Source organism: Poeciliopsis prolifica, unplaced genomic scaffold (genome assembly GCF_027474105.1).
Source record: "Poeciliopsis prolifica strain line A6 unplaced genomic scaffold, Auburn_PproV2 SCAFFOLD015, whole genome shotgun sequence".
NCBI lineage: Eukaryota > Metazoa > Chordata > Actinopteri > Cyprinodontiformes > Poeciliidae > Poeciliopsis > Poeciliopsis prolifica.
The window spans coordinates 5,932,337-5,954,001 of NW_026562390.1; the positions used below are offsets into that span (position 1 = coordinate 5,932,337).

Sequence of the window (21,665 nt, forward strand, 5' to 3'; positions counted from 1 at the left end):
ATGGGTTTGTTATTTGTTATAAAATCCACAACTTGCTGACTCCTTGTGGAATGAAGATGGTGTGGCTAAAAATTACATTTCTCTTGATTGCTTCTTAAAATGGGAAAAAAAAAAAAAAATTCCAAGTAAGGCAAATGTGTGTTCTTCCTTTGTCGAGTAATTGCTGCAAAAGGAACTGCAAATTACCTTTCCCATTTTTACAGACGAATCAATTAAATGGCCTAGAACAGTCATTCATTTACCTTGAATGACTTTAAGATGGAAGGTGCTGCAGTAAAGGTGCATTTTAGATACACTTTACTCTTTGGTCTCTGTTATTTACTTCTTGGTTTTCTTTGCAATCCTTATTAATCTGAATGCAAAGGGAAAAATTAAAGTTTTCACACAGAGCCACCCAGATCAATTTGAAAACAAACCATCTAGTGCTTACATGTTCAGTGGGCTCAAAGTTTGTCTTCATATACACATCTTAAGCACACGCACTAACAACACAAAGTAAAATGCAAGCCAAGGCAGCAGTCATTTAAATATCTGTGCCTGTGCAGTTCACTACATTATAATGAACAAGGATGCTTGACTCTAGGATTTCACAATGAGTGCAAAGAACTGCACCTTGGGTGTGTTGTGCGAGTTGCGTCGTCGTCCCTCTTCCAGCTGCATCTCAGAGTACAGCTCCTCCTCATCCTCCTCCATGATGTCAGACAGGTCAGAGCCCCGGCTGCTCTCGCTGTGATAATCTTCATTGTGACTATAGTGAGGCTTGTGGTTGTTACAAAGACACAAACACACAGACGCAGTTGTTTAAGTCCACAGACATACCTAAGCACGCACAAAGACATGGGCGGAGGAGTGCAGACATGCAGCCACTCAGATGTACATGCACACACAACACACATCCTGACACATTTAGGACGTTTCCCACGAAAAAGCAAAACATATGTGTTTGTAGAAGGGGTGGGTTCTACCTTCTATGGGTTCTTACCGGCCTCCCCAACTCAGAGCCTCTGAGAAACTCGTCCACTGAGGGTCCTCTCCGACGTCCATGTGCAAATCCTTCCTCATCTTCCTCTTCCTCATCAGAGGGATGCTGGTGAAATGAATGACCCTGCTCTCCATATCTCCCATCCTTCTGTCTCCCTAAAAATAAAGAAGAAAAAAAGAAAGTGCGTAAAAATGTGTTTCTATTTTAACTTGTTTTCTTGACATTTCACTAGAAACTTCAATTAGATTAAAATAGACTTAATATAAAACCTCCAAAAGACAAACAACAAAGTGTAGTTTCACTAAGCAAAACTTACTACAATGTTTTGTGTAACATTTGTGTGGTGCTCTTTCCAGACCTTGCCACTTTCTGCTGCCACCCTCTGTGCTGCTTCTCGAGCAATAGCTTTGGCCACAGTATCTGGGATCAGCGTGCCTTGGGCTGAGGAAGAATCCTCTGAGGGGAGGGGGAACGCAAATGTACCGGGGGGAGGGGCCTCCAGAGTGTGACCTTGCATGGGCACAGGAGGCTGCAAAGATGATCGACTTGGGTCCCAGCCGGGCTGGCCAGGCGGAATAGCTCCTCCATGGTGGGCTGTGTGCTCTTTGGCATCCAGGTCTCTGGCACTTACTGGTCTCTGAGGTATAGGGTGGGGCTGAGGGTGGGGCAGCAGAGGCAGTTGGTGTGGGGCCTGGGACCCTGGTGGAGAGGGCGAGGCTGCAGGTGTAAGGGCTGCGGTTGGGGGTGCGGGGTTCCGCCTGGATGAGGAAGTCTGGGATGTGGAGGGTGAGGTTGCCCATGAGGTGGAAGTTGGGGTGTAGGTTGAGGAAGGTGAGGAGATGGGAGGTGAGGTTGAGGATGAGGGTGTGGATGAGGGCCCATGTGTGGGTGCATTGGGGGCGGCAGGGGTAGGGCAGGTAGAGGCACAAGCAGGTTGTTTGGAATGACGGCGACTTGGGAGTCCTGGGACTCTCCTTGGACTGACAGTGTTTTTACAATGACTTCTCTGGCCTCCAGGCATTGAATCCTTGTCAGATCAATAGTGACATAGTCTGCCATTGGAAACAGTACCTCAGCTATCTGCAGTGGAGAAAAAAACATATGTTATTTTATCACTTAAAGCAGAAACCATTTATAATTTTACCAACAACTTTTAAAAAGGCCTGCATTTGATTTCACACAAAATGCTGTGATGCATATTTTTTTGTCTGTTAGTTCTTCCTGTTATTTCAACTGCAAAGTATTTCAGTCCCATTGATATTTTTTCTTATTAGGCTGCAAAAAAGTAAATGAATATCATTATTATCCGTTTGGTAATGATAGCATTGTATGCATATATGTAAATGTGTGTGTATGTGTGTGTACATATGCGTGTGTGTTTATTTATTTTTTTACTGTAGCCACTCATGCCATGACTAACAGCTCAAAATCAGATTACACCTCAACAAGTGTTGAAGACGCAAAAACTTAACGAAAGGTCAAAAAACTATATTTCAAGAATTTTAAATGCCAAATTTCATTTTCAGACTTAAAGTGAGCAGTTCAGAATCCGTGCTGTGCCGATTTACCCTTTTAGATGTGATGTTTTGATTTACTTTAGCTGTCACCAGAGGGGCTAAGAAACCTTTCTAAGACATTTACATGTCCCAGTAACCAAGTCATGCTCCAAACAGCAATCACAAGCAGGTTGCTTTGCTTTGTACACCAAAGATATTTAAGGAAAAAAATCACAGTCAACGAGCATTTTTTTTTTTTTGTAATTTAAGGAAGACGTTATTATCCTTCAAATATATCAAAATATTTTAAATTTTCCAATCTTTTGGAGGCACATAAAGCTTCTATCAAAATGTTGATATATGCCTTGAAATTTAGATCAACTCCTCACCATCATTCATAATTCTCCAGCTAAATAGGAGCCATAGCCTACGTTATCATTACTCAAATATGCACACTCACCCTTTGTCCTTTAGTGCAGACTGCATAGCCAACAACATTTGCCCCATTAGATGTGCCTGTTGGAGAGAGGATGGGAGGCTTCCAGCGGACTTGCAGAACCCCTGGAGCCTGCCCACAGAGCACCTGAACATCCTGTGGGGGCATCGGGGGACCTGAAAGGTGAGGAAGCATGTGCATGAAGATATCCTCTGCCTGTTACTTACTAGTCTGCTACAGATAGTATGCAAACAGGGGGGAAAAGGTGGGAAGCATTCCTCTAATGCATAAATAAGTATAGATAACAACCATGCAGAGGAATGTATGACTATAAATGAGGAAGTGACAGAAGTGCAAGAATTATTGTAAAAGGGATTTTAATTTTTAATTCATTACCCCAGTCACAAAAGCCAATTAAACGATGCAATATTTTCAGAACAACTCTTCAATACTTTGTGAAGACACATGCAAATACTCAGGATGACTTATAGGAAGAGATAATAACAGCATTGTGTTGTTGAGGTCATTTAGTTGCCAGCAGAATTTGGACGGCAGTAGGTTTGCTATGATCTGACTGGTGATGATATAAAGATTAATGATTTTGCCTTAGCATTGATTTGGACTGGAGTTAAATATGTGTAATCTGCTTCAAATTTGCCAAGGTTTAATGGGACAGTTTTTGTCTTATAATAATTAAGTTAGAGCAGAAAAGTTATGTTTAATGTAGCTGTTTAATTGGAAAGGAAAATATTTTTTGGATTTTAGGATCATATTTAACAACATTTCAAGTCTAATGACATTTTAGTAGTTAAATGTACTATTACTATAATAATATTATAATATATTAATGTAAAATGCTATCACATACTAACATTATTTCTTAAGAAGCAAGATATTGTGTACTCTAACACTTGCTTACCGTTAACTACCCTTAAACAAAATAAGCTAAATGAAAACAAAGCTGCTACACAAATAAATAAATCAATCTGGGCTTTGATTCAGTCTTCCCAACATGCAGCACATAATAGTAAGATAGTTTTTCCTTTTAGCAAAACTGTGAATCATACCTGTAGATTCTTTTATTTAATATTAGTAATAATAATCCTCCAATAATTAAAGCAAAAAGGCAGCAGTCAAAGGTTTGAATGGTGCTGTTGTTTTCTTTTCAAGAAAATGTATAGGGATGAGAAAATGAATCATATTAACTGTATCATGTGCTGTTCAACTGCTCTCTGATAGGTAATGTACTCTGTGTGAACAATGGGCAAAATTACAAATGAATTTGATTGCAAATAACAAATTGTGTTAAAATTTGGAGAAAAAAAATCATTCAAGTCAATTTATTGTACTTAAGTGGGACATACTTCCAGAACAAGAAACAAATGCAACATTGCCCGCATGCTTTGAGTGAACATGTAATAATTATCCTTCTACTGAAATAAAAAAAAAATTATTAAAAGTATAAATGAGATATTTTGTTGAGTGGCTCAGGGAGAAACATGTAAAAACCAGCCAAGCACTGATGCTCAATCTCTGACCTGTTCTGCAATATGGTGTTGGGCCTAGACGGAATACAATACACAGAAAATAGCATAACATCAAAATGAGGGACCGCATTCTTCCACAGCACAGGACAGAGACTTAAAGATTAATTGATGCTGCACTAAGTTTACATTCATAAATAATAAAATTAACAGCAGTAACAGACTGTGAACCCAATTTTGATACCATGCTTGTAAAAACTATGTAAAATAAATGTTTGGTGACTATTACGTATTTATACACTGTCTTGCAGGGTTACTCATATCCTTCACAATCTAATTTAGTTTATTGCATCGGGATGTGATAGACCAACATAAAGTCCCACAAAAATGTTAAGTGGAAAGAAATGGATATGTTGTTTTAAATTATTATTATTTTAAAATAAAAATCTAAACAATAAATTGTAGTACACATGTTTTTAGTCTTCCTTGCTCAGATACCACTAACTAAATTCCTTTAGAAGTCTCTAAAAGTCAAACTGTATGTCATTTATCTCAGTATAAGTGCAGCTGTTCTGAGGATAAAAGGTTAAGTAATGAGAGAAATAAGAGGTTTGTGAGATATTAGTAAACAAACAGAATTCTGAATACTGATGAAATACACCAAACAAATCAGATACCAGATTTGCCACCAATCTTGAAAAGCAAATGTAAACACTTGGGTTCTGTTAAGATGACAAAATATTTAGCTTGTTTGCCCACAAGGAAAAGGCTATTTGTGGTGAAAACCAACACTACTCATCACCCTGAGCACACTGTCTCCATGATGATGGAAACATGATGCTGGAGGAATGCTTTCCTGCAGACTGAGGATGGAGCCAAATACAGGGAAATCCTAGGAGAAAACCTGTTACAGGCTTCCAAACACTTCAGACTGGGGTGGAGAGTAACTGTTTGTCTTGAGATTTGTAAAGCTGGTAGAGATATATCTGTAAGGACTCACTGGTTTAATTGCAGTAAAATATAGTTTTGCCATGTACTGATTCATCGGATGGGGGATAAAAAAAACAACAACATATAAAGCAATGAATAATGTTCCTTCTTCTTAATTATGAACCACTTTATGTTGCTCTGTAACATAAATTCCTTGTAAGGTACTTTTAGATTTTTGTTGTTGTAATATGACAGAATATGGACTAGTTTCAAGGAGCTATAATTTTTTTTGCAAAGTACTGGGAATATTCTTTGCTCACTGCATGTAAAACACACAAAAATATCACTGACCTGCTGCTTGAGTACAAAACTCCACTCCAGCTTCTTTCCTTTCCCTCTGCTCCAGAGGCAGCTGCCATGGCACCTGATGGGGCTGTGCTACCACTTGGACCTTGTACACGGTTAGGGGATTCAGGTTGTGGAACCGTAGTCTATACCTTCCAGGCTTTACCACAGCATGCTCCGCCCCATCTAAGTACACAGTGTGACTGTAGTTACTGTTGCTAGGCAGCCAGGAGAGCTCGGCAGTGTCCCGCTGGATGTCGTCCACCCGCATGGCGCATGGTGCCACCACCACATTGGCTCCCACCAGGACGGTGCAACGGAGCTCATCCGACAAGCCGCGGTCAGTGACGCTCTGCACGGAGACACGATAAATGCAGCTGTCCAAGTCCAGCTTTTCCAGCAAGCACTTGGTCCGGCCGGTGTATGGTATACTGGCACGAAGCTCCCCATCAACTAATACGTTGTAGCCAGAGATGTTCCCCCAGCCCAAAGGCACTACTGGAGGCTCCCATGCCACAATAACACTACGTGCCAGCTGCTTGATGAGGGTTATCTTACGGGGGTAAGGCACAACATCCTCAGCTAAGTCCTCAGGATCTAATGTCCCCCCTGTACCATTGCTACATGGAACAAGGGAATTACTTGAGCCTAGCATTACATCCTGGGAGGCACCTCCATCCACGGTCATCAGGGCTAGGGATGTGTGTTCCAGAGGACCTAAATCTTCTGCTCCCTCTCCGATTAGTTTCTCTTTATCCTGGACAAATTCCACAAAGTTGGAAGGAACAAGTCCTCTTTGACCATCCAGCAACTCCCCTGTCATGCAGAAAGGAGAAATATGGTTAAAAGAATTGCCTTTTGTTGAGACCAAAATTGCTCTTACATCTAGCAAATTTAGAGGTAACTTGATTTTATTTAACCACATATTTTATTTCTGGTAATAGATAAGTGGGATCTCTTACAAGATAATAAAGCAAAGTAACACAAAAAGCAACTGAAAAAAGCTATTATGTTTTACTCAAAAAATGGCATGTCATTAATTAGAATACCACTGGTATTTTGATGATGCATCTTTAGCAATGAGCTATAAGTACTCTTATTATGTATCAAAACTAAAATATTCCCTTTTCAACTTAACTTTTGGATTGAATGGAATAAGGAGAACCCCATATTCCATACATGACCTGCTCACTTAAGGAAAATATGAATAAGTTTTTATTTTGGTTACTTGTAAATGATATGCTTCAGTTCAGTAAAGCTCATCATGTTCCTTCAATCCCTGTTTCCACAGGAAGCTTGGGAAACCTTAAGACCATTTGCATCTGTCTGCTCATGTGTACATGAATCAGTGTGTTTTCCTTGTGTGTGCCGATGATTAATAATGCCAAGCCCCGTTGGATTAGTCATCATACTAAAAGGGGCCAAGGTCCCATCTTGTCAACAGCTTGGTCTGAGGCCCAAGTCTCCCTCCTCTGTTGTAAATACAGAGCTCCTCCACAATGTCGTGCGATCCGACCGCCCACGGCTAATGAATCACTGCAGATGAGTCCCACCATGACTACGACATGTCTGCATCGGCTGCACTATTGGTAGCTAGGGGGATTAGGACTGCCTCTGACGGAGAAACCTTCATAATTCTACAGAGATTAGAATGAGAGTCATTCCAATCAGCAGTTGTGAGAAAGTATGCAGAAAGTTGTTCATAGTGACATCCGGCGCTGACAAAGCAGAGGTCAAAGAATGAACACAGCCAGAAGGAAGATGATGGACACTTTTAGTATGAGGGTGACAAGTCATGCAAACTGCCATGTTGGAGCAGGAGACGCCTTTGCACCAGTGCTTACAGAAATGACTTCATCAGCATTACAGTTATTTTATATTAAGGTCGGACAATGTTGGATTGTTCTTGTACAACAAAGTTAATTAATTATAACAAAGGAAATGAATTTCATTGTAAATGTGATATATGTACTTGCACAAAGAGTACTCTTTTTGCTGCAAAGGAGGCAGGTCTTTTTCAAAAGGTCTTTCAATTTTTTTCTTTAAATTTTGGCAGCAGTTTCCCTTATATTAGTTTGTTTCTTTCTAATCAGTCCAGCATGAAAAGAAAGAGGACATATTTCATCTGGAGAAGTAGTTTGATGACAGTTGTTAGGTGTTTCAGAGATGGACAAGAAGCCAAGTAAAGAGAACTGGCAGAAGTTTTCTGGCATGGTGTGCCGATAAACCTCTTATATCTTGAATATGAGCAAAACAAAATAGATGATTGCATATTTCAAGAAAAACAGAAGAACAATGAGGTCATCTACAAGAAGAAACAGAGCAGTCTGTACTATTTGAGGAAGCTTAGATAATTTAGAGTTGTGGCAAGATGCTACATATCTTATCTAAGTTTGTTGTGGATAATGTAATCTCCTTTACCATCATTTGTTGAGGTAGCAGCACCAGAGGCAGAATCTGAAACAGGTAAGCAAGTTGACAAAGAAGGATGGTTCCGTGTTGGGGACCACAGTGGAACAACTGAAAACCGTGGTGCAAAGAAGGATGTTTTAGAAAATGAGTTGGCAACCTTGAGCATCCATCATTAGACTGTCATCCAGCAGAGCGTCAGTCAGAGACTTCTTCAGAACCACTGCGAGACAAACTGCTACAGGAGATCATTCCTGTCTACACTCACCAGCATCTACAACAACTCTTTGAAGAAACTTGGATCATATTAGTTAAAACAGAATGTTGTTTCTCTTTGGAATTAAAATAAGTAAGTATTTTTGATTCAAACTGAGAAGTTAGGACAGTTTGCACCAAACCACATTCACATGTCACCTCAGAGGTATTTATTTGCATTATTTTAGTCAGAACACAATTTATCCTCAGCCATACTGAAGAAACATCCACGGATCTCATGTGCGTCCGCTTAATCAGCGTTATTACCTAAATCTCTCTCGAATATAAAAAAAAAAAGTTTAATGAATAAATTTTCTGATATTTCAGATCCCAGAAGAACATGTGGGCAAGAGCTGAAACATTGTGTGTAAGCCACCAACAAACCTGACTCAGACCAGTTCTGTCGGGAGAAATGAGCCAAAATCCAAGAACATTGTCAGACATTTGTTTAAAGATACTGAAAAAAAAAATCAGTATCACAACCGAGAATATATGTCAACCAATTACTAAATAAATGTATATTAAGTTCTGAATTTAATAATATGCACTTATTGTTTTGTTATTGAGCAAAAAGAAGTAATTGAAGCAGTCCTGACTCTTTTAAAACATGGGGCATTTCGTCAAATTTAATGTCACATAGTTACAAAAATGGTTATGTGTTTTTATGCAATGTGTATATAAAACTTTATTTCACAGCCAACATCAAAAACAGCTTAAAAGTAGTTATTTCCCTCTCACCTTCATAAAAGCCATCATCATCCATGTCTCCATACACATATAGATATTTTCCAGCCACAAGAGGGAGCTCTGCTTCAGGATGTTCATTCGGTCCATCATAGGGGTTATAACTTAGCAGAGAAAAGACACAAGAATATGTTGAGTTTAGTGAGTGAAGTGCCAAGACTGCAGACCTGAAAATCAAAACAAATATTTTGATGCTTGTCTCTTTCACCTGTAACGGGCAGTGCAAAGGCGGACCTGGCCTGTGTAGCGAGGTTTGGACCTTGATGATGAGCTTGTCTCATCCTCCATCTATTGATCAATCACAGTCACAAGTCATCATTTCCACCCAGAAGAAGGGTTGCAAGTAGCTTTATTTTAAGCACTTAAAACGATTGTCGAGAGGTTCATGTGACGATGTGGTGTCCCTCACTCTCACCTCTGATGGGGGATGCTGTCGGGGGCTGCTGGAGCGATCCGTTGTTACGGTGCTGGATTTGACAGACAGCAGTTTGAATGCTTCGCTGTCTTCAGTCTGCAGAGGGCAGGGTGAAAACTGAGGGATCAGAAGCTGAGCATTTGGTGCACTCTCATCACCTAGGAGACATTGATTTAAATAGCAAATAAAGAGAGAATGTCATTCCTCATGCACCCCATTAACTGTTCATTGCACACCTATTGATTCAGTCGTTAAGCAATGGCACAGTTAACACCTTTCATGCCAAAAGGCTTTTGTGCCTCGGTCAGTAATTACCTTCTGCAGAACATATGTGTTCTTAAAAATCTCTCAGTGAAATAAGGCTTATTTAGTCAAATGCAAAGAAGTCAAAAAGTTTTATTCTTTGAGAAAACTATAAGACACAACTTTTTCAACATCTGTGGTTAAATGCATAAAAATGCATGAAAAATGGGTGTAATTGCAGTTGTAGTTGTTTTGACTTAGTATCTGACAATGAAAGTGTATTACAAGAAAAGTTTGGCAAAAAGTAAATTAAGGAGAACATATAAAGTGTAATATCTACACACCAATTCATCAAAGATCAACAGCATCTGAAAGTTTTCTATTTCACAGAACCGACACAGTACATAACAGATGGATTAAGGTAAAAGCTCTTGAGGAATCACCTGGCTGGTTGTGATATAGTTGTTTTTGGTATTAAATTATATAACATGACCAACTCCTAAATAGAATATTAGATTACCTTGCATAGATTCAGCTTTAGAAACAGACTTAAAAAGTCTTCTATGGCGGGTACAAAAGTCATTTGTATATTACATGTTCATGCACACTTATGTCATTACAATATATTTGTCAATACCTGGATTAAATCATAGATTATTATTTTCTGGTTTGACAAAGAATACTTACTTGTGAAATGACATATGCATAAAGAAAACTTTAAAAGACTTATGGACACCCCCAGAAAATACTGCTGTAACAACGTCTTATTCATTGCAATAACAAAAATAAATAAATAAATTAAATACCTACAGTTCGTAATAGTGTTATAAATATTTTTTTATGATACATCAAACATCTGATTAACAAATACACAACTAAAAGCTTTGCTTTTAAGTGAAATCATTAACAAACCTTTCTGCAACCGGGCTTCAAATTCATCAATGACTTGGGAGAGTTTCTCCTCTGGTGACACCAAGGTAGAATTACTATTAAGGAACTCCACAGGCTCTGATTGCAAACGGATGTTTGGCAGCCTTTTCGACAGCTGGTGGAAGTGATCAGTGTGTGACCTGCATTTCTGCTCCAGGTCACAAAGTTTGACCTTTGACAGAAAGGAGAGAGAACAGAAATAAGTGTACTGAACCATAAGAAGAATTGAGGAAAATAATGATTTATCATATTTGATAATACATGTGCCATCCCTCTAAAGTCCTACTCCTCCTAGTCAATGCTGACTGAATATGGCCTAATTATAAAAGAATTAAAATAAAAATTCTACAATCAGAGTATATTGTTACAGTGAGAAAATAAGAGTAGAGCATCTCAAGGTTTTTCTCAATAGCTATGTTTTAATGATGCTACTGACAAAATGCATAAAATGCATAAATGGTTGCATATTGGTTTAACATAAACAAATATGTGGAAAAGACTGACTCAACAAATTTGTTGCACAAGAAAAGTACTAACTCACTCACTGCAGAATTTTAATTTCTGTCATGAATCTGTTTGCCTCTCCAGTAGAATCATATTAATGTGCTTCTGATGACTAATACATGGCCTCACTTGAACTGCACTAATAGAAGCATGAGACCCAGTGTCACAGCAGGATTTAGGGTAAAAGGAGAAAATTATTTTTCTGTAAATGAGGCTGTAGCATATTTAGAAAACTTTAATAAAATACAAAGCAGATCAGTTGACGGATCAGCTGAGGGACACCATTAATACGACATGTCACACCACATGCTTCTAAATGCAAAACAATTAAATGTAGTAGAAATCTAAAGGATGTCAGTTTTAGATCAATTGCATCTCCCAAGATCCGTTTCATGGATGAAGATACTGGACATTACACCTGTACTTTTCTAAAAAAGTTATACATTTATTGAACTCAGAAAAAGAACTTACAAAACAACTGGTCAAAAATAAACTAAATTCATAGTTTTCTTGCTTTGTTTTTGGGAGCAAAGCATGTTTGCTAAACAAGTTTTACAATTTCAAAGTTTTAAAGCTGTTTTATTAACATTTGTGGTGCACAATAACAGATTTTATTCCAATGTCTCGGGAACATATCTAAGCTCGGAGTGAACCCAGAAGGAAAGGTGTGAATGCAGAATGTGCTCAGAGTCAAATCTATAGGTTTGTGCCACTTGAAGATTCGGTGTGCATGAGAGATGGCAAAACATAATAAAGCTAAATATTGTTCATGTGATGTCTGTAACCTACAAGTGACTGTAGCTCTTTGGGAAACGTGCGATTAAATTAAATGCAACTAATGGCACCTTCAATACACTTCAGATTCACTCTCAATTTCAGGTTGGAAGGTTTCATCTGTTGATTTTAATGTTAAAATTAAGTTGGAACACTTTTTTATCAGTCTTACTTCTGTACAAAATAACAAGCCTTTTAGATTTTTAAGTAACCTGCCTTATTATATTGTCAGCAGAGTCATTATGGTGCACTGAAAGCCCTGCGCCTCTGCTGTCAGCAGTTTATTGTATTTACTTGACAACTAAGAGAGCTTTTGTTAAGCTTTGCTTCCAGCATGGTTTCCATAGCAGTATTGGTCAGTGAACTGTTTTGTGCCTGAATACGGCTACAAGATGCATTTGCATGAATTATCCCATGGATATTCATGAACCCTAGAGAAAGAAGCTGGGTAGATTTTGTTGATTTCCTAAATATTCATATAGCACCATCAGCAGAAATAATTAATCTTCTTTTAAGTCCTGACTTATATTCCTCCTCCATTTTGGATATTTTTTGAAGACTTTCTTTATGAAGAAAAATGGAGTAGCAAATCCTCAACTTGATTATTATATGGGAAGGTGATTGTCTTCATATACATATTCAGTAGAATAGACAAAGTTTCTAATTGTAGAAAGAATTAAGATGTTTTTTCTTTGTTTTCTTTATGTCTTTTCAAGAGTCTTGGAGTGATTTTATAGAACTGTATCTCAGAAGTTTTTCAGTATTAAAACCACATCAATCACAGAAAAAGAAATAAAACCTTATTTATGAGACATGATAACTATCTGTACCTCTAATAACTGTATTGCTTCCTCATGCTGTTGATCAGTTTGATCCCAAGCCTGCAGAGAACACACAGAAACACAAAGACAGCTGACACTGTGATCACAGTCTGCAAGGTGGACTAGACATCACACAGCTGACATTCTGTCTACGCGGTACTGTGGACGAGCCTGAAAGAGGCTCACTGGTTCGGCGGAGCGTTGGTCGTTGAGTAGCTGCCTGCTCCTGATGGCACTGCTCCAGTGAGGGCTATCTGATCTATTCTTAGGTATGTTAAAACTTTTGAATTCATTTTAAGGAGCTTGAAGTTTTTAAATGTAAACAAAATCACATTATGTGACAGAACAAATCATTTGGGATAAGTAAGGAACTATTGTTGGTTTGACTGCAATCACCAAATTTATGTTAAATAAAACCAGAGGAACAGAAAAATCTACAATCTCAGCCACTTTTGTTGGCACTCCTGGAACAAAACTTAAAAATGTTTAAGATAAATTCATCTTTTTATTTCTTAGATGAGAATAAGATTAGACTTTTAGGCAACTCAATCGAGCTCAGTTTCATAATCTACAAAGAATAAATGCGGAAATACACTTGTGTTAAAAATGACCATCCCCAAATTGTTCCCACTAAGTTAATTGTCCACAATTTCTTGGCTTGACATAGCACAGCACTGAACATTTCCGTACGTGGAACTAAGTAACCTGCCTTATTATATTGTCAGCAACTCAAGATAAATACTCCTATAAATTAATCCCACCATCAACAAAATCTATCTCGGATAAATTATAATGTTAGAAATTCTGTTTTCCTGTCAACTACCATACCCAGACTGACACCACTATATCTGAAACTCTAATTTAATTGCAACAGGCATGGGGATCCACATAAAGTTCTCTACACATTGTTCTTAAACTAATTTTTACGTCACATGAATTTTAGGGTTCAGCGGCAATTGACTCTGCAAAGCATTTGCTGGCACCACTCTTGGATTTTGTGTTGTTCCAGCAAACAAACTATAGACAAAAACTGATTGTTCTGAAATTGATCACTACATAGAATAACAAACTGGTTATTCGCAATGTTCAATGTCATTCATTTCCAAAATGGAATGAAAATACATCAAATACTACAGATTGAAAAATATCAACGTCCCTATTAATCACAGAATCAGTCACTGATGCTAAACTTGTATTAGCTATCGAAGTCGAGATTGGACAGCCTTCCGGGATCTTTTTTATTTTCTAGTAGAGTGCCATTGACTGTGTGACAGTGAATCAGCAAAAAAACCGGCTACTAATACATCAATAACTGAACAAGGAGCTTTGGCATGAAGTTGCTGCCCAAAATCAATACTGGAAAAAGAAACAAGTTTTCAGTGATTAATTCTCTGCTTTGTTCTTACTCATGGCCATACCTTTTGTAGCTGATTGATCTCTTTCTGTTTGCTGTGAAAGGCCACCAATGCTTGCTCATATTCTGTCTGCAATTGTTGTTTTAGCTGCAAGGCTTCATGCATATGCTGTGGGGACATAGAGAGAGAGAGGAATGATGCTATTTAGAGATGGTTTCTGACAGCAGGTCCAAAGATTTATCAAGCAAGAGTCTTTCTTCACCATTAGTGGCAGAAAAGTTGACTTTCCAAGCCTTAGAGGTTATCAAGAAGAGGCTAATTATGTCACTGACCCAAAACAGTTGGTGCATTTTTCTATCCACTGGATACTGAGGGATTTGCTATTAAAATACTGCCAAAGCACAAACTAGTTGGCATCACATTGTTTTCAATAAAATTCATGAAGCCCCAAAGAGTAAAGTCCAGAGTATGTTATCCATAAAGCTGTACTCAGTCAATGTGTACAAAAACAGTGTGTGTATTAATTGACAGATATTACACTTTATGCTCTTGAAAGCAATCCAATAAATCCTGGTATTATTTTCTCATTACCTGTGTCTTTGGTTTGCTTTTGGTTGGCGTGTAGTCAAACAAAAAAAGAGCATAATAGCAAACCAGCTGATCTGAACCTGCTATTACATGGTTTGCTTTCTAAGTAATGTGACCAATGTGCCAGGTGTGGCCATAGTGTATGAGACACAAGAGTTAAATAATATCTCAGTTTATTTACTTACCTAAGCCTTTTAAACCTCAAGTTTCAAACATGGAACCTTTTCTCTCCTGTAATGGTATGCATCTATTAAACTCCTTATATTTAGAACATTTGTTAGAATTTTGTGTAATTTTAGTATTTTAACAACCACAAAATAAGAAGGCACTGCACTTCAGGCAGGCACTGGCTTTGGTCTATGTGATATAATTTATACATTCCTGCACATTCCCCATTGTACTCTGAAATGTTACTGCGGGGGAACATAAAGCAAATAAAGACAGCATTCAGCAGTTTTTGTCTTTTGCTGCATTATTTAGCTTTCATCTCTTACATCCTTCACAGTACATTTGGAACCGACTCAGTCAAAGATGTCTTGCATGATCATTCAGGCTCATCCTTTATCCACCCTTTGCCAAATTGGCCAAGTCATGTTGACACACTATCTCGTCTCAAAGTCACAACCAGCAACAATATCTTTCAGAAAACCAAGTTAGGATCATAAGATTTTCCTTCACATTTAGGGAAAATGGCTGAGAAAGCTCTAACATTTAGAGTTTTACCCTCATGTTCTCTCTCATTCTAATGAAAAGAAGAAAAGCTTCTTTACCTCCCAGAGTGACTTCAGGGTGTCCTGAGCATGCAGTCACTTGCATAATCAGAACAGCTCTAAGCTGCTGTGGAGCTTTGGTGAAAACAGATTTTTTTAAAAACCTTGTTAATGCCTGCATCCTACATTTTTAGCAGAAATAGATAACGAGAACTTTCACTGATCAAATTGAGTTTATCTGGGTAGATTACTGATGTGAATTTTCATCACATGTTCTTCACATATAGTGATGAAAATGTAACATAACCTAATTGGGTTGTTTAAAAAGCTTTTTGTTACCAGATTGGATCAGCTTCAAAACAAGATTCATAACGCCTCATCCCAATTTGGTTTAAACAAGGAAAAATTTCACGTGAGCTTTTTTTTCATGTTGTGCTTCCATTATCTCTGCTTTCTCCACCCACACCGCCCCATGTAATTTTCTCTAAATAGTGTCTTTGTCTCTGTAATCAATGCTAAATGAGAAAGTGACAAACCTTTCATTGCTGTATCAGGGAGTAGGTCAGCTTTTCTCATATGGGCACATTTATCTTTCGAATATCCTGACAAACAGACAATCGATGGGAGATGCAGGGAGACGAGGATTTGTAACGACAGAGCCCCGCACCGAGTGGTGAGACTGTTTGATTACTATTGGAAGATAGAAACACAATAAAAGAAGAAGCCTCTTCTTGAAGTAAGGTGGGAATTTTGGGGTTTCAACAAAATGAGAAAATTGCAGTGCTTTTGTACAATTTGTGCAGTGTGGGAGCACTCAAAGACTGACACCCCTTAAGTTAATGATGTCAGTGAATATCTGATTTAATGCCACACCTTCAACTCAATGGGTTTTTTTGTGACACTATGGAAAAAAACTTCTGTTTTAATAACTATATGCAATTATAAACACCACATGCCATATGCAAAATCTTCAGTTTGCATCAAGTTGTTTTAAAAATTCTCAAAAAAAACAATTCCTACCTATGACATCAGGTTAGCATATAAATGTTCTAGCTATTCATATTCTCTTTGCTAAGATAAACTAAAACAGTGGACCTGAAAGGACCTGAAAGGTGGTTCAGCACCATGTTCACTCACAAATAGCTGAACTCTGTGAACACTTGAGACCCTCTTGAAAATACCTGTCATCTGGTAAAAACATCTGGTAGACTGTCCAGATGGTACAGTCTACAGTCCAGATGGTACTGTCAGATGGTACAGTCTTCCATCTGGTGTGTAGACTCCAGAAAGAAGTCTACAGTCTTCCCCATTTCCCCAGCCAATCAGCATCAAGGCAAAATACATGGTGCTCTGGGATTGACAGCTCTGCATCCACCAACCAATAGCATGTGAAGTGTCTTCGGTTTAAACAAATGTATTTCAACTTCCCAAGCTGCATTTTCTTTCAAATATTTTAGATGTCAATATGTTTGGGCTCCACAAATAAATTTGAGTTACATTTCTCAGAAAATCTGCAAATAGGTGAATTTATAAGTAATGAATTGTGAACATGCAGTAATCTTCAACTAATTAAATGAAAATTATGCTAAAATGACACAATTTTTTACAAATACCCCAGAAGGGATAATGGTTGATAATGGTTTATTTTAATTCAATTTTCCAAAATAATGTCAAGTGCCACCAACTACCTTCAGAAAGATCCTCCCAGGATTTTTGTGTTCATGTATTTGAAATCTAGACTTTGTCTACAGAGTTGAACAGAATGGGTTTATTTTCCAGTCATAGATACTTGATGTTAGACAGTTTAATTGTGTCAAATGTGTCAACACAGTCAGAGGTCATTTAATCTCTTAAAACCCTATTTGATTTCTTGTGATTTCAGTATGTCATGAACAAACGTAGCTTGTCAATAAGACACAGAGTTAGGTACCACGTTTTACCTTTAGCGCATGTTCCAGATTTTCAACTTTGGCCTGGAGTTGGTTCCTTTCCTTCTGGGCCTCGTCTTTCTCCCGGCTCACTGTGGCAAACGTTTGTCTCAGCTGGACATAGTCGCATCGCACCTGGAGGGACATGAATCAAACAGAGCTCAGACATTAGACAGGAAAGGATGAGAAATAATTAGAGAAGTTAAAGTAGCAATCTGCAAATGGTTTATTTTAATTCAAAAAAAAGAATGCCAGAAACTGACAGTTATGAAATGTAACCAACAGATTTGTTTTTAGAATGGAAAAGAAAAAGAATGTGTGTTTTCTAAATATTGCTTTTGCACCAGATCTATGTTTTAAATTCATAATAAATGACATGTTCTATCTTGTTGGTCTGAGGTTTGATTTTTGAGTTCACAATCTGAAGAGAAATTAATCAGAACATTTCCATTTATCCTTGATGACTTTGAGCTGCTGACTTGAGCACACAACGTCTCGCTTTAATATCAGCCTTGAGCTGGTTCTTCTAAAGGTGGCCTTACAAGATTGAGCTGAACCAGCCGTCAGCCAGGCAACCTTCATCTTCTCATTAATTACCAAAAAACTGAGGAGAGCACAATAGATAAGCTCGCACACCTGGAGCGCACAAAATTAGACAGCTGCAAAGAAAACAAGCTCATTTATTTTGTGGGATTTGTGACAGTAGCGGGAACTGCTGAAGGGAAGTAACTCTTCTGATGCTTGCGTGGACAAAAAAGCAACAGATTACCATTAATTAGCATTTATTATGATTAATACTATCAATATTTTACATGTTGTTTTTGTTAGCGATACATATTCCAGATACGTCATGTGTATACACAAAAATAATGAGAAAAGTTATTAAACGTGAATAATGTTTTGCACTCCTACATAGTGGAATGGTTATATTTCACACATCAATGATTCTTAAAAATCAAGCGATGGTTCCATACATTTGAAGTATGTTACTGATTGAACTCTTCCACTGTGGTTTTTGTTGAAAATCCTTTATCATATCACCTAAACCACGCACTTTTTTCTAGCTATCATTGAGCTCCACTTGTCAAACAAAAACAAAATCCTAAGCCTCCTTAGCAAATGTGTTTTTTCTAAGTAAAATACTGAGAAACAAATGAATGTTAAACTCATTCACTTAATTGTGAAGTGCACAGGAATCAGTAACATCCAGTTGCATAAACTGCAAGCCGAATCCTTTGAATTCACCACCCACTCTCTCCATATAAGTGAGGCATAAAATACAAAGGGCATGCTCTAAAATCTGTTGAGATCTGCACACATGTAAAACAATTGCTGCAATCCTCTATTTTATTAAAACTGTCAAAAAACATTGACATACTGGTTAGTCACCAAGTTTTTTTTCTATAACTCTCTCAACCATTTCCATCACCACTGTCTTAATATCTCAAGTATTAAGATCTTCTATGACTTTTTCAATAAGAACGTATCATCCAAACAAGGTTCTTTCCACAGTCATCCCTACAAGCCTCCTGCCCTCCCGCTACAAATCTGGCAGGAAAGAGCATGCTTTTAGCCCCATTTCTATTTTGTTTCCCTGCCCACCTTGTCTGTGCACAGATGGCATCATTAATGGAGCAAGAGGTCTAAGCAGGGCTTCCTGGACACATGTCAACACCCCCCTACACCGCTCCACCCGCATTCTGAAAGTCACTTTTATTGCCAAAGCATCCATCTCAGTCTGCCATTGTCTCCATTACAAGACTTGTGGTTGTAGTTACAAATCCAGGTGCAGTGGCTGAAGGTTTGGGTTAATGTCGACAAAGATTATTAAAAGAGAAGATGGAAAAATAATGATATAAGGAACCCAAACGAGTATTAAATGAAAATGTTTGTAACCTGATGATGACCCCACTGGTCCAGTCATATTGATCTGCGGGAATTTCTCTTGTCACTAATCCATTTATAAGGTATTGTGTAAGTCATATGAAGATACACAACTACCTCGCTAAGACTCTCAAATAGGTATATGATTCTCAGAATGATTAACTTGTGGTAATGATTAACTTACTACAATTTCACACCATCAGAAAACATTGTCCACTAATATAAAACTAAAATGAATAGCATTTATTTAATTCTCTAAGCATGGAATAGCAGTTGCTAATTAGTCTAAAAGTTTCAAATAACACATGAACCATAGGTTGGCCAACAACAAATGGATGGTGTAGCTGTATTACTCTGATTTTAATCTAAAAGGGAGGTATTTTCTTAAAAACCTCCCATTCATTTGACAAGGAAGCAAAGGGGAAAAGGGAAAGATAGTCTGATGGTCCTATTCAGAAGTTGCACATTTTATCTAAATTATGTTCTGAGCAGTTTTTCAGGAGAATAGTAAATATTAGATAACAAGAGAAAATGGTCTGTGCCATGAAACTGGTGATGAAGATCCAGAAAGTGGATTTACCTTTTTAAAGTGGAAAAAGCAGAAATGCAACAATAAGGCAACAATAGTTCTTACTGCAGAAAATCATCAAATTTTTCTAGTTGTGCTACTAAGAAATATATTAATTGTAATTTTGGTTGGGATACACAGATATGAAAAATAATATAGAATAGATACTCACTCAGTTTAATAGTAGTTTTCAGTTGCAGAATATAATGCCCTGCTGTTTTTCTTGTTCTGCTATTTATAAAACAGTCCAAGTGTAAAACCTGCTATTAGCTTGTAAATTAGGCAGGCTATGGATAGCCAGGCTGCAATCAGCAGTTTAATAGATATGCTGCCTGCAGCTGCCAAGTGTATTTTAATACAGCATTACCGAAGCATGAGTGATGGGTGATGCTGCTTTTTGCTGCAATCCATGAGTCCAGAAATATTTAGGAGCAGATTTATTTTTCTGTCTTTCCAACTGAAAAGGAAATCTGTATTGATTTTCATTCAACCAGCTGACTAGCAGAATTTAATGACATATAAGAAAGTAACAGCATTTTATTACTTTGTAAAGCTGGTGAAAGTTTCAGTCACTTTGGCCCTTTTCCTGTTTTTTTTTTTTTTTATGAAAATAACCTTAAACAATTTGACTGGAAATTTTAGCAGTTCTGAAACTGAAAGCTTGGCTTTGTTTCCTTGATACTAAATCTACAACAATATATCTTATCTTCATCACAATATTAATATTTGTGGTATTTTAATTGCAATGGACTTCCAGGACAGACATTTGGTACAATCAAATGCATGCAAAATAGCAATAGCATTTGCAAGTATCAGCATTCATATTCATGCTAAAGCTCATATAGAATATTGGGAACATTCTGATAAAAAAAAAATGAAAGAAAAGAGTCTGTTTGGGTAAACAGCAATTGATGCAGTTGTCACAGTATTAAAGTTTGACACTTTGCAATAAAGTATTGCAGTTGCACTTTTTCCTGCAGTTGCCACTTGATACTGATCCTGGTCCAGGCCCATGTAAAATAATAAATATCTTCCAATTGATGATCTTCTAAGGTGTGTGTACTTGTAGTGGATGATTTGTACATAAAATGTGTGAACCTCCCCACCTGCTCATGCTTGGATGCTCTAAGCTGGTGGGTGATCAGCTCGAGGTTCAGACGATTTCTTTCCTGCAAGGCAGCATGGAGCTTCGCTTTCTGGAAAAAGAAGAAGAGCCAGCACCAAGGGAGAAGTTTACCATCTTGTCATATTATCACAGGAACCTTTTTTACTCTAATGATTTCGTGTCTAGCTCTATAATATATGCAAGCCACACAGAACCACTCCGTCTTAAAGTGATTATATAAGCGACAGATGAAAGACTCAGGTTAGTGCCGATCCCTCCCTCCGTCTCCTACCGTGTTTGTGCGCGTTAATGTGTGTGCATGCAGAAAAGCTTTTCTCTAAGATCCTGTCTGGGGTACAAAACACACAGCTGTATGCTGTCACCCTCTATTTGGTATGTGGCACTGGCAGTTGAAGAGGAAAGCTAAAAAAGACAAGAAAATTGGAATATGAGAATAGGAGAGGAAGGGGTGGATAGATGGAGGGAAAGAGGATGACAAAATTGTTTAAAGTTAGATATTAAAACCAAAATAATGACAGCCTGTCAGTCAAAAGCAAAGAACGTAAACAGGTGCATAAGACTCTTGAGAGGAAATTAAATTGCAAGGCGTAAAAAGAGGATTGAGAAGTGTGTAGAACCTGTCTGCTCTTTCCACAGTTCACATTCACAGTCAGAAGTTGTCATGCTGCTGGTGCTGCAGGTACTCAAGCATTATGTAATTATGCCAGACTCAAAGTAGGGCAGCGCTCTCCTCCTCTC

At 37.8% G+C, this 21,665-nt stretch overlaps 1 protein-coding gene across 1 annotated transcript in view; it reads right to left on the bottom strand.

Annotated features, from left to right (window-relative positions):
* LOC129366450 (RIMS-binding protein 2-like) overlaps positions 1-21,665 on the bottom strand; it is a 65,760-nt gene that overhangs the window by 11,567 nt on the left and 32,528 nt on the right. The window contains 18 exon segments of the mRNA XM_055040294.1: positions 613-759; positions 983-1,125; positions 1,128-1,137; positions 1,299-1,420; positions 1,423-1,471; positions 1,473-1,669; positions 1,672-2,062; positions 2,939-3,090; positions 4,453-4,476; positions 5,680-6,489; positions 9,076-9,185; positions 9,290-9,369; positions 9,497-9,654; positions 10,652-10,841; positions 12,778-12,828; positions 14,187-14,291; positions 17,362-17,484; positions 20,908-20,997. Of these exon segments, the coding sequence (XP_054896269.1) occupies positions 613-759; positions 983-1,125; positions 1,128-1,137; positions 1,299-1,420; positions 1,423-1,471; positions 1,473-1,669; positions 1,672-2,062; positions 2,939-3,090; positions 4,453-4,476; positions 5,680-6,489; positions 9,076-9,185; positions 9,290-9,369; positions 9,497-9,654; positions 10,652-10,841; positions 12,778-12,828; positions 14,187-14,291; positions 17,362-17,484; positions 20,908-20,997 (2,952 nt within the window).